The following is a 24718-nucleotide window of genomic DNA, read 5'->3' as shown; positions in this document are numbered from 1 at the left end:
CCCCATTTTACAGACTGGAAGACTAAAAAATTATTAACTTGCCGAACTCATACAGCTTGTAAGTACTGCCCATGCTCTTAAGGCAACAAAATGTATTGGTGAATCAAAATTGCTCAAAGAAACAAAAACAAAGTGAAGTTTTTAAAATTTTTAGTTTGTCCTAAAAGCAAGGTTTGATACAGCAAATAATTTAATACCACTATGTAATGAATTATAAATGACTGTTGGGCATTGTGCCGAATACTTTGTTCTTTGTTGCCCTTATAGCTAAGTTAGCTCTTAGTCAGTAGTAGATTTTTCCCTATGTTAAACCTAAAAACTTACGCATAAAACACAACCAGTCTTTTGGTAATTATGTTATGTATATTTTGGAAAATAGTCATTAAAGTGTCTACCAACCAACGATCCCTTTACATTTAGGAAATTACTTGGTTATAATGATATTTTTCTTAATAATGGGTTGCCGTTTTAAATAGGAAAACATTTTGGGTGTAAGCCAAAAATCTACTTACTTTTTTTTAACATTTTAGAATAATTTAGATTTAAGCACTTAAGATAAACTATCAGTTGATTCCTTAATAGAGAATTAATATTAGTCCGACCTTCTGCCCCCTTTGTTAAAAGGTCCATATCATTTCTTTTTAGCATTTATTGCATTTCTAATTCTTTAGTTATTATTAAGTACTTTAAAGAGTAATCTCTTAATTTTTCATACTCACAGAGACATGTATACTAACTGAAGGAAAAGTAATTTGACTTTTTAAATCACACACTCAAAAGAAAGTCTTTTTATTAAAGGCTTGAAATATTTTTTAAGTCTCCATGACATTTCTAATTTGTGGTTATTAAACAGTTTATAGAGTAATTGACTCATTTTTTTCATATACAAAATGACATATGCATTAACTGTGAAAGGAAAGTAATCTGACCTTTTAAGACCCGGGTTTTTTTTTTTTTTTTTTTTTCTGAACTAATTATAAGTTTGAACTCCTTATTGCAAAATTCAGACTTAAATTGAAGAAAGTAGGGCAAACCACTAGACCATTCAGGTATGACCTAAATCAAATTCCTTACTATTACACAGTGGGAGTGACAAAGAGATTTAAGGGATTAGATCTGATAGAGTGCCTGAAGAACTATGGACAGAGGTTCGTAACATTGTACAGGAGGCAGTTATCAAGACCATCTCCAAGGAAAAGAAATGCAAAAAGGCATAATGGTTGTCTGAGGAGGGCTTACAAATAGTTGAGAAAAGAAGAGAAGCTAAAGGCAAAGGAGAAAAGGAAAGATATACCCATCTGAATGCAGATTTCCAGAGAACAGCACAGAGAGATAAGAAAGCCTTCCTCAGTGATCAATGCAAGGAAATAGAGGAAAACAATAGAATGGAAAAGACTAGAAGTCTCTTCAAGAAAATTAGAGATACCAGGGAACATTTCATGCACAAATGGGCACAATAAAGGCACATTAAATGACAGAAATGATATGGACCAAAGAAGCAGAAGATGTTAGGAAGAGGTGGCAAGAATACACAGAACAACTATACAAAAACCTTCAGGACCCAGATAACCACAATGGTGTGATCACTCACCTACAGCGAGACATCCTGGAATGTGAAGTCAAGTGGGCCTTAGGAAATATCACTATGAAGCTAGTGGAGGTGATGGAATTCCAGTTGAGCTATTTCAAATCCTAAAAGATGATGCTGTGAAAGTGCTGCACTCAGTATGCCAGCAAATTTGGAAAACTCAGCAGTGGCTACAGGACTGGAAAAGGATTGGATTTCGTTCCAACCCCAAAGAAAGGCAATGCCAAAGAATGTTCAGGCTACTGCACAATTGCACTCATCTCATACGCTAGCAAAGTAATGCTCAAAAATTCTCTAAGCCAGGCTTCAACAATATGTGAACTGTGAACTTCCAGATGTTCAACCTGGATTTAGAAAAGGCAGAGGAACCAGAGATCAAATTGCCAACATCCACTGGATCATAGAAAAAGCAAGAGAGTTCCAGAAAAACCTCTACTTCTGCTTTATTGACTACACCAAAGACTTTGATTGTGTGGACCACAACAAACTATGGAAAATTCTTCAAGAGATGGAAATACCAGACCACCTGATCTGCCTCCTGAGAAATCTACATGCAGGTCAGGAAACAACGGTTAGAACTGGACATGGAACAACAGACTGGTGCCAAATTGGGAAAGGAGTATGTCAAGGCTGTATATTGTCACCCTGCTTATTTAACTTCTATGCAAAGTACATCGTGCGAAATGTTGGGCTGGATGAAGCACAAGCTGGAATCAAGATTCCAGGAGAAATATCAGTAATCTCAGATACAACAATGACACTACCCTAATAGCAGAAAGCGAAGAGGAACTAAAGAGCCTCTTGATGAAAGTGAAAGAGGAGAGTGAAAAAGTTTGGCTTAAAACTCAACATTCAGAAACCTAAGATCATGGCATCCGGTCCCATCACTTCATGGCAAATAGATGGGGAAACAGTGGAAACAGCGAGAAGACTTTATTTTCTTGGGTTCCAAAATCACTGCAGTTGGTGACTGCAGCCGTGAAATTAAAAGATGCTTGCTCCTTGGAAGAAAAGCTGTGACCAACCTAGACAGCATATTAAAAAGCAGAGACATTACTTTGCCAACAAAGGTCCATCTTGTCAAAGCTATGGTTTTTTCCAGTAGTCATGTATGGATGTAAGAGTTGGACCATAAGGAAAGCTGAGCACCGAGGAATTTATGCTTTTGAACTGTGGTGTTGGAGAAGACTCTTGAGAGTCCCTTGGACTGCAAGGAGATCCAACCAGTCCATCCTAAATGAAATCAGTCCTGAATATTCATTGGAAGGACTGATGCTGAAGCTGAAACTCCAATACTTTGGCCACCTGATGTGAAGAGCTGACTCATTTGAAAAGACCCTGATGCTGGGAAAGATTGAAGGCAGGAGAAGAAGGGGGCGACAGAGGATGAGATGGTTGGATGGCATCACTGGCTCGATGGACATGAGTTTGAGCAGGCTCTGGCAGTTGGTGATGGACAGAGAAGCCTTGCATGCTGCAGTCCATGGGGTCCCAAAGAGTAGGACATGACTGAGCCACTGAACTGAACTATAAGTTTGAAAATAGAAAGATTTGAGCCATTGATTGGGAATACAGATAGAGATAGTAATAGGTTTGCCTCTACGAATAAGGTAGTTGGCAGTTGACAGGTGGGTGGATTTGTATGTGATGAAAACACTGAAATATGAGTCAAGAGTCATGGGTTCTGCCTCTGCCTTTGGTCAGTACTTACCTGCTTTGGGCAAGTCAACTGAGCCCTTGTGCCTCTGAAAAGTGCTAACACGGTCATGATGCTTATGGACTGTATCCAAATAGCTAACTGTAATTTTTTTAAAACTCAGAGGATTTAAGTCATAATCAGAATGGTTAAATTAAAATCTTGAAAGTCTATACCTAATTCATTTATGCAGAAATGGTTTGTTAAACTCAGAGTTCTTTATGAAGAACAAAGCATTTAATTCCTAGGGTTTCTGAAAAGGCTATTCTGGGATTTTCCAAACTGTAATGAAGAGATAGGTTTATATTGCATGGGCAGTGTTATGTATGAAGTCACATTGTACTGTTGCAAACCCCCACAGTAAGCAGAGGGGGCATGGGTTCAGTGTTAATGTTCTGGCAGATATTGATATTATTAATAATTCTAATGAAGTACATAATTTTTAACAATTTTGGATTCCTCTACCAGAGCGGAAAAACTGAGGAAGTGAGTTCTTTATTCAGGTGCTCCAGAAAGTGAGCTCTTGATTAAAATCTTCTGAAAGACTCAAGAATAAATTGTCAGTGTCTGATCTTTTCCAGTTAGTATGGAAAGGAAATTGGATATTTATTCTGAAGATTCTACTCACATTTTAAATTTTCATTTTGAAAGCAAAGCTGACTTAGCTGTCAATGCAATTGCTTAAGTAACTAATCAGATTAGATCAGATCAGTCGCTCAGTTGTGTCTGACTCTTTGTGACCCCATGAATCGCAGCACGCCAGGCCTCCCTGTCCATCACCAACTCCCGGAGTTCACTGAGACTCACGTCCATCGAGTCAGTGATGCCATCCAGCCATCTCATCCTCTGTTGTCCCCTTCTCCTCTTGCCCCCAATCCCTCCCAGCATCAGAGTCTTTTCCAATGAGTCAACTCTTCGCAGGAGGTGGCCAAAGTACTGGAGTTTCAGCTTTAGCATCATTCCTTCCAAAGAAATCCGAGGGCTGATCTCCTTCAGAATGGACTGGCTGGATCTCCTTGCAGTCCAAGGGACTTGCAAGAGTCTTCTCCAACACCACAGTTCAAAAGCATCAATTCTTCGGCACTCAGCCTTCTTCACAGTCCAACTCTCACATCCGTACGTGACCACAGGAAAAACCATAGCCTTGACTAGAAAAACCTTTGTTGGCAAAGTAATGTCTCTGCTTTTGAATATGCCATCTAGGTTGGTCATAACTTTCCTTCCAAGGAGTAAGCGTCTTTTAATTTCGTGGCTGCAGTCACCATCTGCAGTGATTTTGGAGCCCAGAAAAATAAAGTCTGACACTGTTTCCACTGTTTCCCCATCTATTTCCCATGAAGTGATGGGACCGGATGCCGTGATCTTCGTTTTCTGAATGTTGAGCTTTAAGCCAACTTTTTCACTCTCCACTTTCACTTTCATCAAGAGGCTTTTGAGTTCCTCTTCACTTTCTGCCATAAGGGTGGTGTCATCTGCATATCTGAGGTTATTGATACTTCTCCCGGCAATCTTGGTTCCAGCTTGTGTTTCTTCCAGTCCAGCGTTTCTCATGATGTACTCTGCATATAAGTTAAATAAGCAGGGTGACAATATACAGCCTTGATGAACTCCTTTTCCTATTTGGAACCAGTCTGTGGTTCCATGTCCAGTTCTAACTGTTGCTTCCTGATCTGCATACAAATTTCTCAAGAGGCAGATCATACTACAGTGTAAAAGTTGGTGAATATGTCTTTAATCTTTGTAATTCTAAGAGAGAGCCTATGAAGTTTAAGATGCCATAATAGCACTCTTCATATCAAAGTCTTTTCATCTCTTAAAATAATATTACTTGAAAGTCCTTTCTGAATTATAAACTTTTCATTGGAATTGAAAATATTTATGATGTACACTATTATGTCTGTATTATGAGTTAAATTATCTTTATAAATTGTACAGTTGGAGAAAATTTGTATATATTGTATTCCTATAGCTTTAAGCCATAGAAATAAGCATAAGTAAAAATTTAAAATTATTGGTTCTCATGCTTAACATCTGAACATAGTCATTTACTGACAAAAACAATACTTAGTATGCTAGCAATATGATAGTAGATAAAAGATTTTCCTAAGTGCATCACAAAGCAGTTACAAGTAAGACAGTCATAATATAGTAATGTATTTGATACTGTAGAATAGTTGCCAAGTAGAAATACATGCATACACTCATGAGCTTTCGTGCATGAAACTTATTCAGGAGGTTGTGCTTTTGAACATATCCTATCTTTCTTTCATTCCTTTCTCTTGTATATGGAGAACATGATGAACAAAAAGGGCTAAAATTACCCATAGATAATCTGATCGTGTTTGGGGAAAAAATAGTATCTTTATCTTTATTGTTTTTTAACAGTTTTTCTTTAAAAAAAAAAAAAAGCATTGTTTAACACTGGCTCTTAGCTGCGAAATGTGGGATTTAGTTCCTTGACCAGGGATTGAATCCGAGCCCCCTGCATTAGGAGCACGGAGTCTTACCCAGACTGGACCACCAAGGAAGTTCCCCTTAACAGTTTTTTGGGTTTTTGTTTTTTAAAGATAATTTTCTTTATTTATTTATGTTTGGCTGTCCTGGGTCTTCGTTGCAGCATGGACTTTTCTCTATTTGCAGCGAGCAGGGGCTACTCTTCAGTTGCAGTGTGCGGGCTTCTCATTGCAGTGGCTTCTCTGGTTGTAGAGTCCAGGCTCTGGGGCACACAGGCTTCAGTAGTTGCAGCTCCCAGGCTCTAGAGCACAGGCTCAGTAGTTGTGGTATACAGGTTTAGTTGCTCCATGGCTTGGGGGATATTCCTGGGTCAGGGATTGAATCCATATCCCTTGCTTTGGCAGGCAGATTATTTACCATTGAGCCACCAGGGAAGCACATATCTTCATCTTTAAATAGAAATGATTGAAAGTTCTACCTTAGTGGGATCATTGTAAGAATCTATATAGAACATTTGGTACGCAATGGTAAGCACTCAGTGTTAGCTGTTAATATTGTTGACTAATGAACATATGAACTAGTGTGACTACTGCGTGTGCTTAATCACTCAGTCATGTCCAACTCTCTGCAGCCTCATGGACTGTAGCCTGTGAAGCTCCTCTGTCCACGGGATTTTCCAGGCAATAATACTGGACGGGGTTGACATTTCCTACTCCAGGGATCTTCCTGAGCCAGGGATCGAACCTGTATCTCTTGTGTCTGCTGCATTGACACGTGGATTCTTTATGATTAGTGCCACCTGGGAAGCAGTTTATTTTAATATGTTAAAGGCTCAGGTAGAAAAGGTAGACAATATGTACCAACACAGAATATCAACAGAGTTGGACACTATAAGAAAGAATCAAGTGGAAATCTAGAAATTAAAAGCACAATACCAGAAAAGAATGCCTTTAATGGGTTTGCCAATAGACTCAACAAAGCAGAAGAAAATATGTGAAGTAAATGTGAAAATAAATTGTGAAATTTCTGCTTTATTGACTGTGCCAAAGCGTTTGACTGTGTGGATCACGACAAACTGTGGAAAATTCTGAAAGAGATGGGAATACCAGACCACCTGACCTGCCTCTTAAGAAATCTGTATGCAGGTCAGGAAGCAACAGTTAGAAGTGGACATGGAACAACAGACTGGTATCAAATAGGGAAAGGAGTACGGCAAGGCTGTATGTTGTCACCCTGCTTATTTAACTTATATGCAGAGTACATCATGAGAAACACTGGGCTGGAAGAAGCACAAGTTGGAATCAAGATTGCTGGGAGAAATATTAATAAGCTCAGATATACAGATGACACCACTCTTACGGGAGAAAGTGAAGAAGAATTAAAGAACCTTTTGACTAAAGTGAAAGAAGAGAGTAAAAAAGGTGGCTTAAAGCTCAACATTCAGAAAACTAAGATCATGGCATCCCGTCGCATCACTTCATGGCAAATAGATGGGGAAACAGTGGAAACAGTGAGAAGACTTTATTTTTTGGGCTCCAAAATCACTGCAGATGGTGATTGCAGCCATGAAATTAAAAGACTCTTACTCCTTGGAAGGAAAGTTATAACCAACCTAGACAGCATATTAAAAAGCAGAGATACTACTTTGCCAACAAAGGTCTGTTTAGTCAAGGCTATGGTTTTTCCAGTAGTCATGTATGGATTTCAGAGTTGCTATAAAGAAAGCTGAGCGCCGAAGAATTGATGCTTTTGAACTGTGGTGTTGGAGAAGACTCTTGAGAATCCCTTGGACTACAAGGAGATCCAACCAGTCCATTCTAAAGATCAGTCCTGGGTGTTCATTGGAAGGACTGATGTTGAAGCTGAAGCTCCAATAGTTTGGCCACCTGATGCAAAGAGCTGACTCTTTTGAAAAAATCCTGATGCTGGGAAAGATTGAAGGCAGGAAGAGAAGGGGATGACAGAGGATGAGATGATTTGATGGCATCACCAACTCAATGGACGTGAGTTTGGGTAAACTCCAGGATTTGGTGAGGGACAGGGAAGCCTGGTGTGCTGCAGTCCATGGGGTTGCAAAGAGTTGTATACGACTGAGTGACTAAACTGAACTGAACCCAAAGTGAATCATGAAAATAAAAAATCATGGGGAAAAAAAAAAACAACTCCCAGATTATCCAAAAGCCATGGGTCAGTTTCAGATGATCTAATATGTATAAGTAGAATCAGAAGCAAAAGAGAATGGTGGGTGTGAGGAGTGGGCATATAACAGATGAAAAATATGTTAATGGTCAACTATTTTACAAAAATTAATTAAACACACATCAAACCACAACTTCAAGATTTTCAAGAGAGCAGTAGGTAGGATAAATACCTCTACCCACCAAAACACACACACACACACACACACACACACACACACACACCAAGATACATAATATTCACATACACACACATCCTGAGATGCATAATATTCAAACTGCTTGAAACCACAGATAAGTAGAAAATGTTCATTGTGGCCAGAGAAAAAAGATATATTAGATACAAAGTAACAAAGTTAAGAATTACAGCAGACTTGTCTTCAGAAATTATGCAAGCCAATGAAATTATTTTTAAAGTTCTAAAAGAAGTATTTGAAACAAAAATATTTTCAAAAATAAAGGAGAAAGTCTTTTATACAAACAAAAACTGAGAGAATTCATTACAAGCTTACCTGCACTATGTATTGGAGGCACACATGAGAGCACCAGCAATGGAACAAGGGAAGGTAAATATAAAATATATTGTGTTTTTTAAGTTGTTCTAAAAGATGACTAAAAGTGCACATGGATAGACCATATTCTGGATCAGAAAATCTTGGCAAATTTTTTTAAAATTTAAATTATACAAAGAATGTTTTCTAACTACAGTGGAGTTAAATTAGAGATTAATAGCAATAAAAAGTATTGGAAATTTCCAAATATTTAGAAATTAAGCAGCACATTTCCAAGTAGCTCATAGATCAAAGAGGAAGTCACCAAGAAAAATAGAAAACATATTAAAAATATTACTTTAGTTGAATATTAGTTGATTTATGATGCTGTGTTGGAGAAGGCAATGGCACCCCACTCCAGTACTCTTGCCTGGAAAATCCATGGACAGAGGAGCCTGGTAGGCTGCAGTCCATGGGGTCACTAAGAGTCGACACGACTGAGCGACTTCACTTTCACTTTTCTCTTTCATGCATTGGCGAAGGAAATGGCAACCCACTCCAGTATTCTTGCCTGGAGAAACCCAGGGACGGCGGAGCCTGGTGGGCTGCCGTCTATGGGGTCACACAGAGTCAGACACGACTGAAGAGACTTAGCATGATGCTGTGTTAATTTGTGTACATCAGAGTGGTTCGGTTAAACATATATATTTTTTCAAACTATTTTCCATTATGGTTTATTACAGAATACTGAATCGAGTTCCCTGGGCTCTACAGTAGGATCTTGCTGTTTCTTTTTTATATGTAGTATCTGTATTTATATGTAGTATTTTACAGTTTGTGTCTGCCAATTCCAAACTCCTGATTTATCCTGATTTATCCCTCCCCACTTTGGTAACCATAAATTTATTTTCTAGAAAATATTTTGAGTGAAAACAATTTAAATATATTAATTTACAAGTTACGGCTAAAGCAAATTTATAACATTACGTGCTTATAGTAGGAAAGAAAAGGCAGGGGTTAGAGAAAAAAAAGAAGAAAAAAAGCAACTTAAACAACTTAAGCAACTTAAACCTAAAGCATGCAGAAGGAAGAAATAATTGAAAGTGAAAATCAGTGAAATTCATTATTCTAGAGGTCCTATAGCCAATGCAGTAAGGCAAGAAAAGGAAATAAAGGGCGTATGGATTGGAAAGGAAGAAATAGATGTCTGTATTCACAGAGAGCGTGAATTTTTATGTAAAAAATGGGGGAAGAATTTGTGTGTAAACGTCATAAAAGATCAAGGCTATTGGAGCTGCCTCCTTAAAGGATACTAACAAGACATGAGAAATTCAGTACCTGCTCCCAGATTAGATCCTGAAGAAAAATGCTGCAAAGGACATGAATGGATCAACTGACAAAATTAAAATATGGATGAAAGGTTAGACTAAAGTCTAATGTGACACCGAACTTATATCCATCCTAACATAGCTCATATCTATATGAAATTTTGCAGATGATAACTGCTGTTACATAAAAGTATTTCAGGGTAAAAGACCATGATATATGTCACTTACCCTCAAATGGTACAGGAAAGAAAAAGATCTGTGTAGAGAGACAGGAAGAGAGAGTGTAGGTACAGATGGTAAAGGAAATTAGGATAAAATGTCATAGGTAGATCTAGGTGTTTCCTGTATACTCTTTTTTATTTCTATGAAACTGAAAGTGTTAGTCGCTCAGTCGTGTCCAACTCTTTTCGACCCCATGGACCGTAGCCTGCCAGGCTAATCTGTCCATGGGATTCTCCAGGCAAGAATACTGGAGTAGGTTCCTGTGCCTTCCTCCAGGGGATCTTCCCGACCCAGGGCTTGAACCTGGGTCTCCCACACTGCAGACAGATTCTTTTCTGTCTGAGCGACCACAGTAAGCACTCAGTAAATACTAGTAATGCAGCCCATTGTGTGTGCAGCCTGTCTGGGCCTTCTGTGCTGCCCTCAGACTATGTTTGTGAGAGCAGACACTTTATTATATACACCTTTGTTCCCATGAAGAGCCAAGTAAAGTATTCATTTGTGTATTTCTAACTGATTGATTATTATGAGCGCTAAAGTGTTCACAAAGAAGTTTAAAACCCTCATCACAATGATAGCTTTAAGTTGTTGTATTGTTTACAGAGATCAAAAGTGCTAAGTAGGATCATAGAATTTTCAGGGTTGAAAGAATCTTAGAAATCATTCAGGGAAAATCCCTTCATTTTCCTTAAGAGAATAAGTCTTGGTTAGTGAAACCCATTATCACTAGTGAAGTCACTCGACTTTTTGCGACCCTATGGGCTGTAGCCTACCAGGCTACTCTGTCCATGGGATTTTCCAGGCAAGAGTACTGGAGTGGGTTGTCTTTTCCTTTTCCAGGGGATCTTCCCTACCCAGGGATCGAACCCAGGTCTCCCACATTGCAGGCAGACGCTTTACCCTCTGAGCCACCAGGGAATTTATACCACTATTCTTTTTACTTCTCACTATGGTTGTTAGTGACTATAACTTTATCATACTGCTTTAAACTTAGTTTCATGTACTGGTATCATTTATTGGAGGTGACAGTTGTCAAATTGTCATTTGGATTATCATGAATAAGTTAGTTACTATTCAGCATGTACATTTCATGGGAAACTCTTGGGTCAGGTTTGCCTTTTGTGGTACAGTAGTGTTTGGTAGGATGTTTCCCAAAAATCTAACTTTAAGAGGATTACACCTAGGAAGCTGGTCTTATAAATTAGTATTAAAATCTTTTTCTTGGCCACTTAGGCTATACACCCTGGTGATTAAGATCATTGGATTCTAGAACCAGATTTCCTGTGTTTGAATCCCAGCCCTGCTACTTCCTGGCAGTGTGACCTGGGTTATGTTACTTCACCTCTTTGTCCTGATTCCTCTTTTGTAAAATGAAAATAATTATAACAACTATCTCATGGGTTACTGGAAGATTAAATGAATTAATTCATGTAAAGTGCCTAAAAGGATGCCTGGCACAAAATAAACAATGCATATTTTAACTAATACTAAAGTGAAGTTGCTCAGTCGTGTCCAACTCTTTGCGACCCCATGGACTGTAGCCTACCAGGCTCCTCCGTCCATGGGATTTTTCAGGCAAGAGTACTGGAGTGGGTTGCCATTTCCGTCTCCAGGGGATCTTCCTAACCCAGGGATCGAACCCAGGTCTCCCACATTGTAGGCAGGTGCTTTACCATCTGAGCCACCAGGGAAGTCCTCATAACTAAAAGATGGCTAATAAGCCATGATAGTTTCCATTTAACTTGTCAGCATAAGAGGATAATTTATGCATGGCATCCTGTTTCTGACAGATTTTAAAATGGCTTTTTTTAATCACTTATTCCTTCTAAGAAAATCTTTTTACCAGTGCCTATCACCATGCAGTTTTCTTTTACATGTAATTCTTTGTATGTGTTACATGTTTTGTGTGTGTGTGTTCTTTTTTTAAAAGAATTTGCTGTAATAATTCCATATTAGTGGCTTTTAAGTAATTCCATGAATCTGTGCTATACAAATGAGGATATGTAAATATTTTAGATGTGCATTGAATATAAGCTGTGGAATATAACCTGATACTGTGGTTATGTATTTCCACTTTATATGCCTTTACCTAATGTTCATTTGCGATCCTTTTCTAGATTATGATTGGTTAAAAGGTACTAGACCATATAAATTGAAGTCTGACCATACGTTGCTTTTAAGAATAACTGACCTCCCAGTGACGTGGTCTAAGTAAAATGTTCTCTTTTTCAATTGTGTAGTCCTCCTCGCCATCCTCATCACAGCCTCATTCTAGCCACTGCAGAACGAAGGCCTCATCATTGTGTCACCATGCATCCCTGCCCTGGGTCAAACGTAACCATGTAGGCCCTGCAAAGGCTACCAGTCCATCTCTCCGTCTTCGTCGCTGGCGACCCTTCTTACGTCTGCCATCTTTGGGTCTCCATTCTGTTGTAAGTGTAGTCAATCTTCCATCTCTTCTTCCAGTGACAGGGGTAGTCCATTTTTTCCCTTAAATTTCTTCAGTCTTCAGAGTGCTTTTCTCTTGGTTCATCAGCCATGAGCTTTTTCTCCCCTGATAAGATTGCAAGCATACCTCTATGCTTTGCAGTTCAGCTTGACTTTCACCAGCGCCTTGGTGAACATCCATCTTTCCACTCCATATCCTGCCAACATAAAGATGCTGCCTGTCTTTTGATGAGTGCTGATCGACATTCATGATAATGTTTAAGTTCCGGTCAGTTGTTCAAGTGAATATGTATTCTCTTACCCTTCATCTTTCCAGTTTCATTTAGTTGACTCAGGTCAACAAATGCTGTGTGCCTTCTGAGTTCTTTGCCATCTCTTACTTTATTTTATTTTCATGTTTCTGAACATGACTTTAGTCTCTTTGTCATGCTCTGGGGTTACTTTTACTTACTCTGTCCTTAATCTAATCCTTCATGGTGTAGGGTGTTCATCTAAACTATTTTATTCCCTGAGGTGGCTCAGGTACTTGGTTTAATCTTGATCCAATCTTTCCTGCCTATTCAGTTTCTGAAGATCTTTTCTCAAGCAGGAGGTGAAGATTTTCTTGTGAATTGATATAGAATTCCCACAAATTTCACAATTTCTCCTTCTTAAGTTGGTAATGTTAGCAAACTGCTAAAAAGTACATTTGTTCTTGTAATTGTGCTAATTATCTTAAGTGTTGAGGTTGATGATGGAATTCTAATAATTCTCATAACTGAAATAAAATGCAGGATTAGGCAACTATAGCTCGTGTCTTTCTGATGTTTTAGAAAATGGTGATGAGCAGAGCCTACCTAGAAATGCTACATCTGAAAGATTTGGTGTATGCCGTACATTTATAAGAAACTTAACACTTGAGGAAATCATTGTGACTTTTGAAGCCAGAGGAAGTCTGATTACACATACTTTAATGCTTAAAAAAATTAAAAATTGGTGTCAAACATTCTTTCCTTCTGCTTATTTACTGTTTTAGAGCTATTCCTATAAAGTGGAGTCTTGGCACTTTTCCTTAAACATCTTCCATCAGATACCAGTGTGGTCACCAAAATAGCCTGTCATCAACAGACTGGTGTCTCTCTATTTCATTATCCTCATCGGGTCACAAACATGCATTTGTCATTTTTATTTATGTATCCACCTGATGTTGATTGCTTTCCTACCGTGCCATACACTGGCACAGTAGGAAGAGATGCAAGTGAATCAGATGATCAGAGTAAAACCCTAATTTATAAATTCTTACTTGGGCACAATTGATTCTAAATAGGAATAAATTCCTTTGTACTTAAAAATATTCTAAATATAAGTGAACATGTCATAAAAATGGACATTTTCAGTTTTATATTTTTATGTAATATTAATGTTTGCTCCATATTAATCATTGCTTTGTAACTTCATAAGTGTTTTCATAGCCTAGTGACTAAGAATGTGTATTGTAGAATGACATGGCCTGGACTTGAAACCAGATTCTGTCACTTACTAGCTTTGTGACCTAGAGCATGTTACTTAATGCTTCTGTGAGTCGATTGAGAGTACAGTGGATATAACTATTACCTACCTCATAGGGCCTATATGACAATGAGTACAGTGGATGTAACTATATTACCTACCTCATAGGGTCCATATGACTATTAATTGGTCAGTTCTTATAAAGTGCTTAGAACAATATCTAGTATATATTTAGTGCCACAATTATAAATTAAATTTAAGCTATTTCTTATAATTTGAAATGTCTATTTAGTTTTTTAAATTTCTATTTAGTATTTAATTTTCTATCTAATTGATTTGTCACATCACTTTTTGATTCTTCATGGTAGTAAGAAGTGTGTTCTAAATTAAGAAACTTTGTAAAAATAATATATAAAAGCGTAGGCAAAGATTATCAAATCTGGAATTTATTTTTTACTGATTGTTCTTGCTTCTAGTGGAGTACTGCTTAAGCAATTGGATAAGTATAGATTTCAGACCCTGGTTAATTGAAGCTGACCAAAGGAAAAGGCTTGTAATAGGTACTGAGGTTTTGTGGAAAGGGTAGAAATTTTGAGCATTTCTTATCTTTTGTAATGGTTTGAAGACTTTTCATACCTTCTTTAGCAGTTTGGATTTTTAGTATGCACTTTTGGATAAAAGGTACAATGACTCACAATTTTCAGTCACTTAGATTTAGTGATTTCTTACATTTGTGATTATGTAGTGTTAATATTATAATAATATATAATATTTATATGGCATGTAACAGTTAACAAAGTACTTTCATGAATTTCATTTAAACCTGAAAACGGGTAAGAATCCCAGTGCTCAGGGGGGTTGAGTACATAGTCGGGTCTCTGATTCCAGTTGTATTACTTTTATCTCTAGCACAGTTGTATGTACTGACAAAATGTGAAAAACAGAAGCTATTATATAAGAGATATTATTCATAAGAGATGGTGTAAAAATAAGTGATAATTTTAAAAAACAATAGCTGAAAGGTTTAAAATACTTGATGTCCTATTGGAGAATTGTGTCTTAAAAGGAGTAAATCAAGCCCCTTTCCTGGGGCTTGATTGTACAAGGAATTCTTTCTACTGTTTTTGTACAGAATTGAATTTATAGTTTGTAGAATTGCCTAGATTTAGCCTTGAAAAATTGGGTTCTCTCTGGTCATTGCTAAAATGGGCATACTAGGTTTGAGGGATCACTAAAATTTCAATTCTCTGACCAGTAAAATAAGGAAACTCATTATTACTGTCTAAGTGTTTGGAGAAATACCATGTTCAAGAGGGATTAGTCTTTTTTAAGATGGTGGAAAATACTGGGAAACGTTTTTTGCCTCAGTAGGCGGGATAATTCTAACAAAACTGTCCAGTTGGAATGGACTACCTGAAAACCTAGTGGCAGTTCCCTGTTGTTGGCGGGGCTGCCATAGATGGGGCTGGGTCAAGAGCAGTCTAGTATCAGAACAATAATCCTACATAACTGTGATTCCTGCCAGCTGTGGAATTCTTTAGTTCTAAGTCAAATTTAAGAAGAGCCAGTTTGCCACAGCAGTGTATGTTGTGTTGCACCCATTCGCAATTTGAGGGAAGTAATCTCCAGGTGTTCTTTGGAAGGAATGATGCTAAAGCTGAAACTCCAGTACTTTGGCCACCTCCTGCGAAGAGTTGACTCATTGGAAAAGACTCTGATGCTGGGAGGGATTGGGGGCAGGAGGAGAAGGGGACGACAGAGGATGAGATGGCTGGATGGCATCACCGACTTGATGGACATGAGTTTGAGTGAACTCCAGCAGTTGGTGATGGACAGGGAGGCCTGGCGTGCTGTGATTCATGGGGTCACAAAGAGTCAGACACGACTGAGCAACTGAACTGAACTGAATCTCTGAAGAATAATGTGAGCTTAGATGAGTCACTATCTGTAAATATTTTTAGAAGTGAAGTGAAGTCGCTCAGTCATATCTGACTCTGCAACCCCATGGACTGCAGCCTACCAGGCTCCTGGAAAATCCCATGGATCTTCCAAGAGTACTGGAGTCGGTTGTCATTTCCTTCTTCAGGGGATCTTCCCGACCCAGGGATCAAACCTGGGTCTTCCGCACTGTAGGCAGACGCTTTACCGTATGAGCCACCAGGGAAGTCTTAAATATTTTTAGAAGCATCCGGTAAATCCAAGGTGGCTTACCAGGTGACTCAGTGGTAAAGAATCCACCTGTCAATTCAAGAGTCACAGGAGATGTGGGTTAAATCCCTGGGTTTGGAAAATTCCCTGGAGGAGAAATTGGCAACCGCACTCCAGTGTTCTTGCCTGGGAAATCTCATGGACAGAGGAGGAGCCCGGCAAGTTACAATCCATGGAGTCACAAAGTTAGACACAACTAAGTACCCACCCAGTAAATCCAGGTTAGCAGTGGTTATTCTGTACCTTTCAATTTCTGTATCTGAAAACTTTGTATTACTTAAAACTTAAAATTATATAATTATTTGAGGGTGAAAAAATTTGAGTTAACAAAGTTAGCGAAAGTTAATTTTGCCTTGTTGTTCAGTCATTGTGTCCGACTCTCTGCAACCCTATGGAGTGCAGCACACCAGACTTCCCTGTCCTTCACTGTCTCCTAGAGTTTGCTCAAACTCATGTCCATTGAGTTGGTGATACCATCCAACCATCTCATCCTTTCTCATCCCCTTCTCCTCCTGTCCTCAATCTTTCCAGGTATCAGGGTGTTTCCAATGAGTCGACTCTTCACATCAGGTGGCCAAAGTATTAGAGCCTCAGCTTCAGCATCAGTGCTATACTTTGTGTTACTTACTGGATATTAAATGATATGAGATAGAATTTGATTTCTGCCTCTTTAAAACTTTTACCTCTAAAATTTGTACTTGCATTTAGCTGTGATTATATTACATTTCAAGCCAGTCAGATTTTTGAATCTAGGATGAATACACTTTTTGAAATCTAGGATGAATAAAAAATATTCTAAGTCTATATTGCATTATTCAAAAAATGAGATTATTAAGGTTAAATCATTAAGGGAAAAAACTCACTTTCTTGATGTCTTCAAATTTAACTTGAAAAGAGTTTCTTTAACTCATTTTATGCTATTTAACTTCTAAAAAGTTTATTCAAATTTCAAAAATTAGACAAATTAGCTCATGAATTCATTTCATTTAGCAAATGTACATTGTACGTCTACTGTGTAGCAGGCATCATGCAAGGGCTGAGGCTTCCAAAGTGAACAGAACCTTAGGTTTTTAGGTCAGTTGAGATTAAGAGAGATGTACTTTGAGTCAGTGCTTTTCTTGTTGATGGGTGAACACATTTGTTATAAATGTAGGCATGTTCACTCTCTGTCCACCATATCAGACTAAGCCTTCAATCATATTGTTATAATTGTTTTTTCATATCATTTAATATTATTTATATGTGTTTACATGTAAGTTGATTGATTTGTTTTAACTACTAACATACATACTATGTATTTTCCCCTCCTAGGCACCAAATATAGATGAAAAAGTAGATCTTCATTTTATTGCATTAGTTCATGTAGATGGGCATCTCTATGAATTAGGTAAGAACTATTTTAATTTATCCTGGGGAGAAAAATAGTAAATGGGAAAATCTGTATTTATGAAAACATGACTGTTGATATTTATTGTGTTCACTTAAATTGATTACCTTTCAGCACTGAGTTGGCATAATGACAGTTTTCCACTTAAGATTTCTTACTAGAAAAAGTAAAAATGTTTTGTTGTTCAAGTGACTTATTAATATAATTCAAGAATGCTTGCAACCACCTTTGCAAAACAGGCAAGTAAAAATTATTATAGGAAACTCCTGTAATCACTTCAGAATTCTTTACTAAATTTTTGAGTTGGTATCAGCAACATCTTGGATGACCATTTAAAACTAGTTTCTTGATCCTGAAACTAGTTTTAAAACATAGTTTATTATTCATAATGATTAGTGTTTGTATTCAGCAATTAGTATCACTAGTTTTTAAGCTTTTGTAACATCCTTTTCTATCACATCTGATTTTTCAAAAGACTTTACAGGAATCTATGTTTTTTAGCAACAGTTCCTTCAGGGGTGTGTCAAAGTCCCTATGATTAATTACTTGGTATTGGCCTATACCTGCATTTATCTTTTAAAAGAATCTCCAAATAGTCCCTGAAGTAGTCCATTGATAGTTATCAATGGACTACTTCAGGGACTATTCGGAGATTCTTCTAATTTTAATAGGGTCATTCAAGGAGAATAAGCTTGTTATGATTCTTTCATAATACTTACAGTACTTATGAGCCCTCTATGAAAACTTCTTAGATTAGAAAAAAGACCAAATAAAACAAAAGAGTGAAGTCCTTTTCAGTTTCTAGATACCATGATTTTTAGTTCTCTTCTCATTTGCTGTTAAATATTAACTTTACACTTTCACACTTTCCTTTTCCTTAACTTATTTAAAGACAGAAAAGTTCAGAGAGGACTCTGAGTGTGAGTGTAAACGTGATCCATAAAATCTAGATGGATTCTGTATTTGGAATACAGCAACAGAATCATATACTTTATTTAAAAGAAGGGGCTCTGTTAAAAGGGACAAGGAAAGGAAAGAAGTGTACAACCTTGTGGATCATCTGCAGTAGTAGAGTGATTAGAGTAGGAAATCAAGCTAAAATGAAGTCATTGTCACGGGAGTATATAACAGACCTGCGGGGCAATTTAGAAGGTATGCTTTCTTAATTCAGTCTTTGGAACTTACATAGAGATAAGATGTAATAGGAATTGGGGATTTCAAATGTCTGATTGCTAGAAGCTAGTTTCCACTCTTAAAGAATAACTAGTAGGGCTTCCCTGGTGTCTCAGTGGTAAAGAATGCACCTGCCAATACAGAAGACACAGGTTCCGTTCCTCATCTGGGAAGATACCACATGACGCAGATCAGCTAAGCCCATGCACCCCAACTATTGAGCCTGTGCTCTTAAGCTCGGAAGCCACAACTGTTGCGCCCATGTGCTGCAACTACTGAAGTCCTACTCTCCTAGAGCCTGTGCTCTTCAATAACAGAAACCTTTGCACTGCAACTAGAGAGGAGCCCTTGCTTGCCACTAGAGAAACACAGCAACGAAGACCCAGCACAGCCAAAAGAAATAATAAAGATAAATATATATATTTTTTTTTTAAAAAGAATAACTGGTAGAAGTGGAGGTCTAAAGAGAGTGCTGAGACTGATCAGACACATTCTCATAGATTTAGGAAAGGCCAGAGGAGTGATAAATATGACCCATAACCAGAGATTATAAAAATGTAATGGTGACGTTCAGAATGGGAGGCTGAATAATAGAACAAACAGCAGTGAAAGATACTTAGAAGAAAAAAAATCTGTGATTATCTCAGTGGGAAGGAATACATTGTCTGAAAACCCAGTTTGACTGATGAGCTGGCTCTCTGAGCTCAGAGGCTAAAGGGCAGTGGAAGGAAAGACATATATCAAGGGTTGGCTACATGTGCAGGAATGGTTCTCTTTTGTAGCATGCCAAGATCAACATGAAAGGATCTTAAAATTGGCTTGAAGTAAGAACATCAGAAAAGAAAGGCAGAACTACTAAGGTCTTGTTTGGTTCAAGTATTCTTTAGCAGGAAGAATGATCAATGTGGCTGATAGAGAATTAGAGCCCTTTGGGAATTACATTCTTTAAATGAGTTTAAAAGAATTTCCGAGTTCTAAAGAATAGCGGGAATCTTTGAGATGTAATAGAGGATAGGGATAATATTAATACAAGAAAAATTAAGATGGACAGTTACTGACTCATTGCAAGGGGAATTGGTGGTAGCCCTGATGCAAATTCCTAATTTAAAAGGAATGTTGAACAAGAGAAGTATTGAGTTAGTTCATAGAAAATAGTGCTTAAGAGAAGAGCATATGGTTTTTAAGGAAAAAATTATTTCTGAATACCTTTAATTTTTAAAATAAGGCTGTATGATTATAGACATGGTACAGGTGAATCTCTGCAGGACCATTATATAACAGAGGGTAGTGATAGCCTTTAATATGTCCATTCTGTACCTAATTGTAAGGTTAACTAATGGAAGGGACTGAGTTATTCATGTTTCTTTTATCATCTCGTCCTTGTCCTTAGGGCTTCAAGTAGTTCCTGGCATACGTCCTTTTAATTTGTCCCTGTCATTCTTTGAGCTCTTTCTAACTTTCTAGTAGAACAGCATTTCCTGGCTCATCTTTTACTTTCCATGCCTAAGCCTTCTCCAAGGAGCCCTGGTTCTTTCTACTGGAAGATGATGATTAGAACCAAGATCTGGGTGCTCGTTGTTATTAAGATGCTGTCACTTTTAGGCTTTCTCAGAGGACAGAGCTAGGAAATACTTGTATGTATTATATAAATAGACACCCATGTGTGAATAAGAATATACATGGACACACAATCAATTAGTTATCTGTTTCTCTATATTAAAGAGCGTTTATTTACATCTACATTTCTAATTCTAAGCTAATATTATACATTTTGTGCTAGTGTTACCATATTTATGACTTCCTTTTCTGAACAGGGGAAATCTAGCTCTCATTGTCCTTTATGTATTTTCTGACTTACGCCTTCCCTGATATATAAACAAGCTCTTGGCTGCTCAGCCTAAAGCTCCGTTCCAGACACACTGCTTCCCGCCCCCACCTGGCCCCCTGATCCTGGCCTGGCCCAGACAAATAGCCGGAGCTCTCCCAAGTGTGTAGCTGCCTTCTTCCTGGCATTGTGCAGATTCCAACTGCCTCGGCCTCCTTGAACTCTGCTCCCCTCAAACTCTGCCCTCTTTTGCTTTAGTCTCCTAATTAAAGTGGCTGTAGGCTGCTTGGGTCTCCCTCTCATGCACTGGCAGAGAGCTAGTATTACTGTTAGGCTTACCTAACAGTTCTGAGTTACATATTTCCCAGTCTATAAAACAACCATTTCGGGTATTTTGTCCAGGTCTTTAGTTGTTTTCAGTGGAAAGCCTAGTCCAGTACATTATTTCATCCTGGCTGGAGAGGGGGGGTATCTGTTATTCCTTGGCCTCTCACAATGAAGATAAGAATCTGTTTCCTTTGTCACTCTTTACCTACTTCTGTCTCGCAATCACAAAATACATACTTACTTTTCCCTGTTGTTACGGTTGTTTAGATTCTTTTTTAAATATATATATACTTTATTGAAGTACAGTTGACTTACAGTGTTTCAGGTGCACAGCAAGGTGACTCAGTTACACATATACACATATATTATTTTTCAGATTATTTTCCATTGTAGGTTACTACGAGGTATTGACCATAGATCCCTGTGTTATACAGTATATAGTTGTTTAGATTTTTATGACTACAGAAATGTTATTCTCAGATGAGCCATAGTTAATGTACTTTTCTTTTTCACTTTTTTATTTCTCTGGATTTAATAACTGTCCTGTTTTGCTTTTTTGGTTTGTTCGGTTCGTTTTCACTCCTATTTTTCTTTAAAAGTAGTGTCTTTTAGTCCAGGCCTATCACTATGTATGCATATTGATTCAAAAATTATTATGTTTCAAAGCCATGAAATTATAGAGGGGATTGTGTTTTATGGCTTGAACTTGAAGTGCCATTTATAAAACATCTGAAATTATAGACTTGGATATAGAGTATCATTTAACTTTGGGTTTGCATGAGTTTATGTAATTCTGAACTTTTTCATTTTTTCATAGTGTTGAAAAAGTACTACTTTATTCAAGGTGATGATGCTCTTGGTGTTCAATAAAATAATCCTAGGTTATTTAGATTGTTGTTCTGTGTTCCTGCCTTGGTACATGGTTAGTAGTAGTAACATATAAACGTTGCAGTGGTTCCCTTTCATTGGTATAAATGTCAGTTTTACTTAGGACCCCTTATCAGAAGGCTTTAAAGTGAAGAAAGAAATTTTGTATATTTCCTTTTTTAAAAAAATGTTTATTTGGCTATGCCAGATCTTTAGTTGCAGCATATGAACTCCTGGTTGCAACTTGTGGGATCTAGTTCCCTGACCAGGGATCGAACCCAGGCCTCCTGAACTGGGAATGTGGAGAGTTAACCACTGGACCACCAGGGAAGTCCTGAAATTTCTTATATTTCTGATGGTTGTAATTTTTAAAAAGCTGACATTAGTCTTGCATATTCTTTTTAGGAAATTAAAGCCAATAGTGTTTATTTCTAATAGCATGTGTTTATGAAGTTAGACATTCAAACGTGTAAGCAAGGTTCTAAATAACCATTAGTGTTAAAAATATTCATATGTAGCACATTTGAAGGGTTTGTTCTAGGATATATTACTTTGTCTTTTAACTTTTGCCTCACTATGGGAAGAGGAAAATGGAAGCTGAAAGTATTAATACAATATCCTGTCATTCTTAATTAATGGAGACTAAAGAGATAGGACAACTAAGTAAAATATGTGATTCTTGATTAGATCCCACATAGAACAAAACAGCATGGATAAAGGATATTTCTGGGTCAGCTGGAAAATTTTCTAAATGAAATAAATGTCATTAATTGTTTATATTATTAAGAAGCATATTATCCTATACAAACAACTAACCATTCACCTGTTTATTTTTCCACAGATGGACGGAAACCATTTCCAATTAACCATGGGGAAACTAGTGATGAAACTTTATTAGAGGTAACAGTAAAACCTGTTGGCCCACCTTCAGTTCATTAATATTCTCGTTATCTTTAAAACATCTCTAAAGAGAACTGGTATAACTTTTCTCTGTATATCTTCTTGTCCTGGCTTTCTGGAAAAAAATCCAAAAAGAAAAATTTGAACTAGTGTTAAAAATCTACAGCCAATGAAAGAGGTTTGGAAAACTCTTGGTGTAAACAAGTATCAAATGTGAAAAAAAACAAGAGTAGTATTGAAAGCATTACACATCGTATCCCATGTTTCATTAAATCCAAGGTACCATCATTTGTTTCTTGATTTTAAAGATTTTAAAATTTATGAACAAATTGTATGGCTTAGAATTAATGAAACATGTAGTTTTCAGGTTAAAAGCTTCTTAAAAGCCTTTTAAGAAAGAACACTTAGCATATCTCATACTTTTGTACTAAGCAGATTAGACCACCAGCTATTCACTTTTCTGGTGTCCTCTGAGTTATTTTGCATTTGAGAGAAGAAGTCTGTGGTATAAAATTACTATGAATTAGGAAGCTATGAAGCATTTTATTTATCATCTGTAAGTAAAACACATGTTTTTAAACTGAAAGATTATGTCTTTTTCTCCTCTAGGATGCCATAGAAGTTTGCAAGAAGTTTATGGAACGTGACCCTGATGAACTGAGATTCAATGCCATTGCTCTTTCTGCAGCATAGCCCATCCAGAATGGAAACACCAAATTCTGTATTATTTGCAACAAAATTAAATTTCCTCTGCCAGACACTAACTCACAGATTTTGATATTTTCATTAACTTGACTGATTAAACTTTATGTGAACTAAACTTTGACCTAATCTGTGTTTTATATTATTTTTTGCCCCAAATTAAAGCTGCAGTTCTTTTCTTCCCTTTCTTTCTTGTGAAGGGTTTGCCTTTTTGGATGACTAGCAATATCTTTCTTTTTTTGTTGTTGTTTTGTTTTTTTTTTTAATTTTATTTTATTTTTAAACTTTACATAATTGAGTTAGTTTTGCCAAATATCAAAATGAATCCGCCACAGGTATACATTTCATAGGAGAGTCTGTATTGGTACTCAGGCACAATTTCCATATGCACAGTATGAACATACATATTTATTTAACAGACATTATCATCTATTTGTAATGAGCTGGATATTGTTCTGGGGGCTGGAGTTAACAGTGAACATTATAGCAAGTTCCATAGTCATGAAGCTTATGTTCCTGTGAGAACAGACAAATGATGAGCACATTAATGGAGCTTCCTAGGTGGCTCAAATGGTAAAGAACCCACCTGCTAACACAGGAGACGCAGGCAAGAGATGCAGATTCAATCCCTGTGTTGGAAGGATCCACTGGAGGAGGAAATGGCAGCCCACTCCAGTATTCTTGCCTGGAAAATCCCATGGACAGAGGAGCCTGGCAGGCTACAGTTCATCAGGTTGTCAAGAGTCAGACTACTTTGCGACTGAACCTACACACACACACACACACACACACACAAGCACATTAATAAGATACATACCAATAATAACAGCTATACAGAAAAAGTTGGATTTGGGTTAGTGACTGAGTGGCTCTTTTAGGTTATTGTGGTTAGAGAAGGCTTCTGTGAGAGGTAACTTTGAAGTTGAGATCTGAGCAGCTAAACATAGCTAGTCATAGAAAGATGGCAGGGAAGAGAAGAGGGACTATTTCTTGCAGAGTTCCTAAAGTAGGCAAGTCTTGCTGGGTTTTAGGACCAGGAAAAAAAAAAGGTTCATATAACCAGAGCATTGAAAGTAAGGGGGGAAATCCAAGCGATGAGGTCAGAGTTGGAGAGCTTAGTGATACAGGAATACAGGAAAAGGCATTTGGACTTAGCACAGGTGTGAAGGTAAGCCATTGGAGAGTTTTACACAGGAAAGTGACCTGATTTGGTTTATACTTTTAGGTCATTGATTACTTTGTGGATAATAAATTGGGGGGAGGGGGTAAGAAAAGGAAGAGAGACACTTGTGAGAAGCCCACTGCTTTAGTTCAGTGACAGATGATGATGGCTAGGGTCTTAAAATTAGTAGTAATTTAGATTGAGATATCTGGGTAAATTTGGGTGTGTTTTTAGTAAGGAACTTAAAAGGATAG

At 37.4% G+C, this 24718-nt stretch overlaps 1 protein-coding gene across 2 annotated transcripts in view; it reads left to right on the top strand.

Annotated features, from left to right (window-relative positions):
• The window catches only part of UCHL3 (ubiquitin C-terminal hydrolase L3), a 48602-nt gene extending 25182 nt beyond the window's left edge, over positions 1 to 23420 (top strand). The window contains exons 7-10 of one of the 2 annotated variants that reach the window (XM_006054118.3): positions 12218 to 12409; positions 17433 to 17508; positions 22542 to 22600; positions 23210 to 23420. In XM_006054118.3, coding sequence (XP_006054180.1) covers positions 12218 to 12409; positions 17433 to 17508; positions 22542 to 22600; positions 23210 to 23293 — 411 coding nt within the window. In that variant the 3' untranslated portion in view covers positions 23294 to 23420. The remainder of the gene's footprint in view (positions 1 to 12217; positions 12410 to 17432; positions 17509 to 22541; positions 22601 to 23209) is intronic. The other variant, XM_006054119.3, reaches the window with a different exon arrangement.
• The last annotated feature ends 1298 nt before the right edge of the window (positions 23421 to 24718 follow it).

The sequence above is a fragment of the Bubalus bubalis genome, chromosome 13 (assembly GCF_019923935.1).
Source record: "Bubalus bubalis isolate 160015118507 breed Murrah chromosome 13, NDDB_SH_1, whole genome shotgun sequence".
NCBI classification, from domain to species: domain Eukaryota; kingdom Metazoa; phylum Chordata; class Mammalia; order Artiodactyla; family Bovidae; genus Bubalus; species Bubalus bubalis.
This window is presented reverse-complemented; position numbering and strand designations above follow the sequence as displayed.